General features: G+C 53.7%; 1 protein-coding gene across 3 annotated transcripts in view; it reads left to right on the top strand.

The window, feature by feature from the left end:
- The first annotated feature begins 423 nt into the window (after window positions 1-423).
- Window positions 424-9568, top strand: part of dbpa (D site albumin promoter binding protein a) — an 18868-nt gene continuing 9723 nt past the window's right edge. For all 3 annotated transcript variants that reach the window (XM_079750106.1, XM_079750107.1, XM_079750108.1), the window contains exons 1-3: window positions 424-1278; window positions 6448-6710; window positions 8150-8330. In XM_079750106.1, the coding sequence (XP_079606232.1) occupies window positions 1086-1278; window positions 6448-6710; window positions 8150-8330 (637 nt within the window). In that variant the 5' untranslated portion in view covers window positions 424-1085. The remainder of the gene's footprint in view (window positions 1279-6447; window positions 6711-8149; window positions 8331-9568) is intronic.

Genomic DNA, 9568 nt, shown 5'->3' on the forward strand with positions numbered 1-9568 from the left:
GAGCGAGGGGGGGGGCAGCCAAACGCCAGGCAGGAACGCCCCTTTATCCACATGGGCGTGGCTTGCATGCGTAACCGCGTCGATGCCGCCATGCTGATTGGTCCACAGCGGCAGGGAGCCCGGGCCAGCAATGGAAACGCGTGGCCAATGGGAGCGGCTCCTCGCGGTGGGCCGTAGAGCCGCGTATGCAAATGAGCAACGCCCACCGTCGCCTTTCCTCGTGAACGGTGACGTCACGCACGCGCGGCCCGTGTTGGTTCCAGCTGACTCTCCGCTCCCTCCCGTGGCGCGAGAGAGAGAGGGGTGAGAGAGAGAGGGAGAGAACGAGAGATAGACGAAAATAACGTGTGTGTGTGTGGGGGGAAGAGAGTGAGAGCGAGAGAGGGAGGGAGAGGGCGGGAGGGAGACGAGAGACATCAGCCCCATCCATTTGACTCGCACATTGTTGGACATTATTATTTTTGACGCAATCTTTTATTTTTTTTCCCACTTTTTAAGCTTTTTTTCCTATCTCAATGGGGCTCATTTATCTCCAAGTTTGTTTCCCATGTTTGGTTTAAATCCCGGAGACTTCCCACGGCGCCATTCCTCCCGTCCTAACGCACTGTGGTCCTCCTCCACGTCCGACTGCTGAGCCGCTCTCATTCTCCACCACCGCTTCGACTCATTTTGGATTCGGGTGCTTTTCCCGGTCGGAGACCACCGACCACCACAGGGACTATCGGGGGTCGGATCGCAGCCCGGGATCAATACCGTCTTCGCCCCGACGGAGTGAAGTTAGAGAGCTGCAGCCGGGGAGCGAGAGAGAGAGAGGAGCGGAGGGGAATCCACTCTCTCTGCCGTCTCCATGGAGCTTCAACCGGCCGACATGGCTCCGTTCTCCCGCTAGACCCTCCCTTTAGACCCGCCTTCATGGACCGGACGGCGGGCCGCCTCGCATCGAGTTAACCGCCGGGCCGTCGGGCACCTGTCAGCCTCCCCCTACCGGGATTATTGTGCGTGTGAACCCGGTGTGTTGTGTGTTGTGTGGGGGACCGTAGCGGGCCTACGCCCACGGAGCCTGTCAGCGTCGAGGTCCGCCGGCCATGTCACGTCCGCTCACCCAGCTCCTACCGCCTGAACACCCGGCCGGAGCCAGCCCGCACCTCGGGAGCAGCAACCCGACCGGAAGTGCACCGAACGGCGGTCACTTGACCTCCATGGCCAGCCTCAAGTCTCTGCTCCAACTGCCAATCAAAGCTGACCCGCGAGCCGCCAAGGACTGCTGCGAAATGAAAGGTGAGAGACGTTGGTGGCGTGCGCGAGTGCACGAATGTTTTTGTTTTTGTTTTTTTTTTTTGTTTTTTTGCGCATGTGTGTTTGATTTAATTGTAGATTCCAACCCTGGCCTTTTGCAATAACGTGCACACTCGTGCACGTGCAGGCTCGTGCACCTGTGTTCACCTGGTAGCCTTCAGAGAGTTAAATGGCGTCGTGTTGTTTTGACGAACCTACCACACACACACACACACACACACACACACACACACACACACACACACACACACACACATACACAACAGCACCGACACGCACGAGTACGGACACACACACAAACACACAATACGCCATCTGGTGGTCACGGCGGGGAACTGCTTCATTGTGTGAGAGAAGAGTTGACGTGAGAGGAGTTGACAGGCGCGCGCTCTGAAGTCAGCTGACCGACTCAAGCGCGTGGCCGTCTCCTCTCCACATCAGAAAATATGGACGAAGGATGTGTGTGTGTGGGTGTTAGTGTGCGTCTATTTGTCTGTGTCGTTGAATACGTGTGTTTGTGTGTGTGTGGAGTTGAATGTGTGTGTGTGCGCAGAGTTGAATGTGTGTTTGTGTTCTTATCTATCATGAAGAGAAAATCTCTCCTCTCCTTTGCTGGCTTTGTTTAACGCCTTCGCATGTACTCCCACTCTATTGCACCCCTCTCTCTCTCGTCTACCAGCACCAGTTCCCTTCATCGTCTTCATCACAATCCCCATCCTCTTCGTCTTTATCTTCCCTCAGCTCTCCTGCAACTCTCTCTCTTTCCCTCTCTCTCTCTCTCTCGCTCTCTCTCTCACTCTCTCTCTCTTCATCGTTCACTATCTCCCGGTCTCTATCCTTTGATTCTCATCAGCCTCATCCTTTTACAAGTTTTGTTCCTCTCCTCCTCCTCCTCCTCCTCCTCATCTCCTCCCTCCCCCTCTTCTCTCCTGATTCAGTCTGCCAGTCTTTCTGAAAAGCAGGCAGATGAAACAAGTCTCTGAACATATAGTATCTCTCTCTCTCTCTCTCTCTCTCTCTCTGTGATTGGTAGAGTGATAAGGGTTCAGTGTGATTCTGGACGTTGTTTATCTGGGTGATGATTGATGTTTTGAATTCTTCAAGGTCACAGAGTCTTGGTTCCCAGGAGACAGTTAGACAGTACACAGACAGGTCATTAAGGAGCAGGTAGGGGTTAGACAGTACACAGACAGGTCATTAAGGAGCAGGTAGGGGTTAGACAGTACAGAGACAGGTCATTAAGGAGCAGGTAGGGGTTAGACAGTACAGAGACAGGTCATTAAGGAGCAGGTAGGGGTTAGACAGTACAGAGACAGGTCATTAAGGAGCAGGTAGGGGTTAGACAGTACAGACAGGTCATTAAGGAGCAGGTAGGGGTTAGACAGTACAGAGACATGTCATTAAGGAGCAGGTAGGGGTTAGACAGTACAGAGACAGGTCATTAAGGAGCAGGTAGGGGTTAGACAGTACAGAGACAGGTCATTAAAGAGCAGGTAGGGGTTAGACAGTACAGAGACAGGTCGTTAAGGAGCAGGTAGGGGTTAGACAGTACAGAGACAGGTCATTAAGGAGCAGGTAGGGGTTAGACAGTACAGAGGCAGGTCATTAAGGAGCAGGTATGGGTTAAACAGTACAGAGGCAGGTCATTAAGGATCAGGTAGGGGTTAGACAGTACAGAGACAGGTCATTAAGGAGCAGGTAGGAGTTAGACAGTACAGAGACAGGTCATTAAGGAGCAGGTAGGGGTTAGACAGTACAGAGACATGTCATTAAGGAGCAGGTAGGGGTTAGACAGTACAGAGACAGGTCATTAAGGAGCAGGTAGGGGTTAGACAGTACAGAGACAGGTCGTTAAGGAGCAGGTAGGGGTTAGACAGTACAGAGACAGGTCGTTAAGGAGCAGGTAGGGGTTAGACAGTACAGAGACAGGTCATTAAGGAGCAGGTAGGGGTTAGACAGTACAGAGGCAGGTCATTAAGGAGCAGGTAGGGGTTAAACAGTACAGAGGCAGGTCATTAAGGATCAGGTAGGGGTTAGACAGTACAGAGACAGGTCATTAAGGAGCAGGTAGGAGTTAGACAGTACAGAGACAGTTCATTAAGGAGCAGGTAGGGGTTAGACAGTACAGAGACAGGTCATTAAGGAGCAGGTAGGGGTTAGACAGTACAGAGACAGGTCATTAAGGAGCAGGTAGGGGTTAGACAGTACAGAGACAGGTCATTAAGGAGCAGGTAGGGGTTAGACAGTACAGAGACAGGTCATTAAGGAGCAGGTAGGGGTTAGACAGTACAGAGACAGGTCATTAAGGAGCAGGTAGGGGTTAGACAGTACAGACAGGTCATTAAGGAGCAGGTAGGGGTTAGACAGTACAGAGACAGGTCATTAAGGAGCAGGTAGGGGTTAGACAGTACAGAGACTGGTCATTAAGGAGCAGGTAGGGGTTAGACAGTTCAGAGACAGGTCATTAAGGAGCAGGTAGGGGTTAGACAGTACAGAGACAGGTCATTAAGGAGCAGGTAGGGGTTAGACAGTTCAGAGACAGGTCATTAAGGAGCAGGTAGGGGTAAGACAGTTCAGAGACAGGTCATTAAGGAGCAGGTAGGGGTTAGACAGTTCAGAGACAGGTCATTAAGGAGCAGGTAGGGGTTAGACAGTTCAGAGACAGGTCATTAAGGAGCAGGTAGGGGTTAGACAGTAGACAGGTCGTTAAGGAGCAGGTAGGGGTTAGACAGTACAGACAGGTCATTAAGGAGCAGGTAGGGGTTAGACAGTAGACAGGTCGTTAAGGAGCAGGTAGGGGTTAGACAGTACAGAGACAGGTCATTAAGGAGCAGGTAGGGGTTAGACAGTAGACAGGTTGTTAAGAAGCAGGTAAGGGTTAGACAGTACAGAGACAGGTCGTTAAGGAGCAGGTAGGGGTTAGACAGTAGACAGGTTGTTAAGGAGCAGGTAGGGGTTAGACAGTAGACAGGTTGTTAAGGAGCAGGTAGGGGTTAGACAGTAGACAGGTTGTTAAGGAGCAGGTAGGGGTTAGGGTTCACTATGGACATCAGGGATTGAACCCAGTACCTTTGGACTGGGAGTCCCCCCCTCCAGCCCCTAGACCCGTGGTTCCCCACATTCTGGGACTGGGACCCCATCTCTCGGCCGGTAGAAATATTGTGACCCCAATCCTATCAAATGCTACCGCACAAATAAATCCTAATCATTTGATCAGAAAGATAATAAATAATCCAACATAAAGCGCAGCATCAGCCTGGCCCGTGACCCTGTGTGTGTAGACCCCCTAACCCCCAGGTGGGGATACCTGCCCCAGAACTAGAGTGGGGCCCATACTTATACCAGTATCGGGAGTTCCCCCGATACCGCCTCAAATGCAGGATGGGGTATCGGGGAGTCTGTGGATCACATGACTCATTTACCTCACAGAGAGCAACGAACACTACGGTGTTAGGGTTAACCCTAACACTACGGGGTTAGGGTTAGGGTTAACACTACGGGGTTAGGGTTAACCCTAACACTACGGGGTTAGGGTTAACCCTAACACTACCGGGTTAGGGTTAGGGTTAACCCTCGGGTTACACCCCATCGGTATCGGTATTTATAATGGCCGATTAATGATTATTTAAAAAATATATATATATTCTTTTTTTTGGTTATTGTGTTTTTGTTCAAAGGACATGTTCTTTTCTGTTGTAACAATAAAACAATAAAATACAGTTTAATTTTAAACTACATTGCCTTTTTTGTTACGCGTTTCTGGAATTTCTTTTTAAAATGTATATCGGTAATTATTTGACACCAATTATTTGAATCGGTATCGGCCTTAAAAATCCTTTATCGGTCGGGCTCTAATTATAATTATAGATTATGATGTAAATGATCTAGTTCTAAAATAATCGTAATAGTCGACAGAAGTGAACCGATTTTTCGTGGCTGTCGTCGTAAGAGAACCCTTCAATAAGAAGGTCTGTTAGTAGTGACAGTAGACGCTGTATCTGACCCCCCTAACCTGTCTGTCCCCCTCTGACCCGTCTGTCCCCCCCTAACCCGTCTGTCCCCCTCTGACCCGTCTGACCCCCCTAACCTGTCTGTCCCCCTCTGACCCGTCTGTCCCCCTCTAACCCGTCTGTCCCCCTCTGACCCGTCTGTCCCCCTCTGACCCGTCTGTCCCCCTCTGACCCTTCTGTCCCCCTCTAACCCGTCTGTCTCTCTCTGACCCGTCTGTCCCCCTCTGACCCGTCTGTCCCCCTGTAACCCGTCTGTCCCTCTCTGACTCGTCTGACCCCCCTAACCTGTCTGTCCCCCTCTGACCCGTCTGACCCCCCTAACCTGTCTGTCCCCCTCTGACCCGTCTGACCCCCCTAACCTGTCTGTCCCCCTCTGACCCGTCTGTCCCCCTGTAACCCGTCTGTCCCCCTCTGACCCGTCTGTCCCCCTCTGACCCATCTGTCCCCGTCTAACCCGTCTGTCCCCCTCTGACCCGTCTGTCCCCCTCTGACCCGTCTGTCCCCCTCTGACCCATCTGTCCCCGTCTAACCCGTCTGTCCCCCTCTGACCCGTCTGTCCCCCTCTGACCCGTCTGTCCCCCTCTGACCCGTGTGTCCCCCTGTAACCCGTCTGTCCCTCTCTGACCCGTCTGTCCCCCTCTGACCCGTCTGTCCCCCTGTAACCCGTCTGTCCCTCTCTGACCCGTCTGTCCCTCTCTGACCCGTCTGTCCCCCTCTGACCCGTCTGTCCCCCTCTGACCTGTCTGTCCCCCTCTGACCCGTCTGTCCCCCTCTGACCCTTCTGTCCCCCTCTGACCTGTCTGTCCCCCCCTTAACCTTTCTGTCCCCCTCTAACCCGTCTGTCTCTCTCTGACCCGTCTGTCTCTCTCTGACCCGTCTGTCTCTCTCTGACCCGTCTGTCCCCCTCTGACCCGTCTGTCCCCCTCTGACCCGTCTGTCCCCCTCTGACCCGTCTGTCCCCCTCTGACCTGTCTGTCCCCCCCTTAACCTTTCTGTCCCCCTCTAACCTGTCTGTCTCTCTCTGACCTGTCCGTCCCTCTCTGACCCGTCTGTCCCCCCCTTAACCTTTCTGTCCCCCCCTTAACCTGTCTGTCCCCCTCTAACCCGTCTGTCTCTCTCTGACCCGTCTGTCCCACTCCAGATAAAGCCAAGCCCCCGGACCCTGAGGAGGAGGCGGGGGGGCCGGCCCCAGTGGTGCCGGCGGGCGGGCCCCCGGGCACGGGGCCCCTGCGCCCCAGCTCCCAGTCGGCCTTCCTGGGGCCCCTGCTGTGGGAGCGCACCCTGCCGTGCGACGGGGGCCTGTTCCAGCTGCAGTACATGGACCTGGAGGAGTTCCTCACGGAGAACGGCATGGGCATGCACACCAACGGGCCCAGCTCGGCCACCGCACAGATCCCCTCGCAGGTTAGAACACAGAACCACCTAGAACCACCTAGAACCGCACAGAACCGCACAGAACCAGAACCGCACAGATCCTCACAGAACCACCTAGAACCGCACAGAACCTCACAGAACCACCTAGAACCACACAGAACCTCACAGAACCTCACAGAACCACCTAGAACCGCACAGAACCTCACAGAACCGCACAGAACCAGAACCACACAGAACCACCTAGAACCGCTCAGAACCTCACAGAACCACCTAGAACCGCACAGAACCACCTAGAACCGCACAGAACCTCACAGAACCACCTAGAACCGCTCAGAACCCCACAGAACCGCACAGAACCAGAACCACACAGATCCTCACAGAACCATCTAGAACTGCACAGAACTAGAACTGCACAGATCCTCAAAGAACCACCTAGAACCGCACAGAACCAGAACCGCACAGAACAATGTAGAACCACACAGAACCAGAACCGCACAGAACCCCACAGAACAGCACAGAACCACCTGGAACCGCACAGAACTACTAGAACCGCACAGAACCACCTAGAACCACACAGAACCAGAACCGCACAGAACCACCTGGAACCGCACAGAACTACTAGAACTGCACAGAACCGGAACCACAGAACCAGAACATCACAGAACCACACAGAACCAGAACCGCACAGAACCACCTATAAACACCCTGGGTAACACAGACCCCCCCCCCCCCATGGGGTAACACAGACCCCCCCCCCCCCCCCCATGGGGTAACACTGACCCCCCCCCCCCAGGGGTAACACAGACCCCCCCCCATGGGGTAACACAGACCCCCCCCCCCCCATGGGGTAACACAGACCACCCCCCCCCCCCCATGGGGTAACACAGACCCCCCCCCATGGGGTAACACAGACCCCCCCCCCCCCCAGGGGTAACACAGACCCCCCCCCATGGGGTAACACAGCCCCCCCCCCCCCCCCCATGGGGTAACACAGACCCCCCCCCCCATGGGGTAACACAGACCCCCCCCCCCCCCCAGGGGTAACACAGACCCCCCCCCATGGGGTAACACAGACCCCCCCCCCCATGGGGTAACACAGACCCCCCCCCCCCCCCATGGGGTAACACAGACCACCCCAGCTGGGCTGAACTAGCCCTCTGGGGGGGTCTGCATTCAGTGATGGTTTACATTGAAATGTGGCTTTTCTCCTCTCTCCTCCTCTCTATGTTGTCTCCCTACCCTCCTCCTCCTCCTCCTCCTCTCCTTCTCCTCACCTCTTCACCCCCCCTCCTCCTCCCCCTCCTCCTCCTCCTCTCCTTCTCCTCACCTCTTCACCCCCCCTCCTCCTCCCCCTCCTCCTCCTCCTCTCCTTCTCCTCACCTCTTCACCCCCCCTCCTCCTTCTCCTCCTCCTCCTCCTCCTTCTCCTCCTCCTGCTCCTCCTCCTCCTCCTCCTCCTCCTCCTCCCAGAGCCCCCAGTCTGCGGTGCCCAACCAGAGTTCTCAGTGTCCGCCCTCCTCTCCTCCTCCCTGCTCCTCCTCTTCCTCCTCCATGTCCTCCTCTTCCTCCTCTTCCTCGCTCATTGGTCTGGAGACGGTGCAGCCGCCGCCGCCGCAAAGCATCATGGGAGCAGCGCCGGAGTGTCTGCATGGTGAGTGACCTGTGTGTGTGTGTGTGTGCGTGTGTCTGTATGAGTGCGAGTATATAGTGCGTGGGTGCATGAACGAGTGTGTGTGTTTGTGTGTGTTTGTATGTTATGAACACTTTACTGAACATGATTCATCCAGCCATGAATATCAGAGAGAGAGAGACAGAGAGAGAGAGTGAGAGTGAGAGAGAGAGAGACAGAGAGAGAGTGAGAGAGAGAGAGACAGAGAGAGAGACAGAGAGAGAGAGAGAGAGAGTGAGAGTGAGAGAGACAGAGAGAGAGAGACAGAGAGAGAGACAGAGAGAGGGAGAGAGACAGAGAGAGAGACAGAGAGGGAGAGGGGGAGGGAGAGAGAGGGAGAGAGACAGAGAGAGAGAGAGACAGAGTGAGAGAGAGAGACAGAGAGACAGAGAGAGGGAGAGAGATGGTGATGGAGTTGATGGGAGGATGGTAAAGTGAACTGTTCTCAGAGTTTGGGGCAGATATCAGGCTGAAACACGCTAACCGCAGCTAGCATTTAGGCTAAAGCACGCTAACCGCAGCTAGCATTTAGGCTAAAGCACGCTAACCACAGCTAGCATTCAGGCTTAAACAGGCTCAGCACAGCTAGAATTCAGGCTAAACCATGTTAATCAAAGCTAGCATTAAGGCTATAATACGCTAATCACAGCTAGCAATCAGGCAAAAAGATGCCGAATACAGCTAGCATTAGGGCTATATCACGCTAACCAAAGCCAGCATTCAGGTTCACAGAGGCTTACCATAGCTAGCATTCTGGCTAAAAAGGCTAACAACAAGATTGCATGTACAGTATATTATTTATTGTATTGAATAAATATTTATATCTATATATATTTATACTCTGAAGTCTAGTGTGTAGTATGTTAATACAGTACTCCAGCTTTCAGAGTGTATTTATACTCTGATATCTACTGGACGATAAGGAGTTAACGAAAAGACTGACTGTGCATTTATTCCACTGCAGGAGAGAGGGAGGGAGGGAGGGAGGGAGAGAGAAGGAGGGAGATTGCCAGTGGGGGAGAGGCCGTGGAAGAGTGTTTTGAAAACTCTTCAACACTCCCTCTCCAAATCTCTCTCTCTCTCTCTCTCTCTCTCTCTCTCTCTCTCTCTCTCTCTCTCTCTCTCTCTATGTGGCTCTCGCTCTCTCTCTCACTCTGTCTCTCTCTCTCTCTCTGTCTCTCTGTCTCTCTCTCTGTGTCTCTCTCTCTCTCTCTCTCTCT

The sequence above is a fragment of the Pollachius pollachius genome (genome assembly GCF_949987615.1).
Source record: "Pollachius pollachius genome assembly, chromosome: 13".
Lineage (NCBI taxonomy): Eukaryota > Metazoa > Chordata > Actinopteri > Gadiformes > Gadidae > Pollachius > Pollachius pollachius.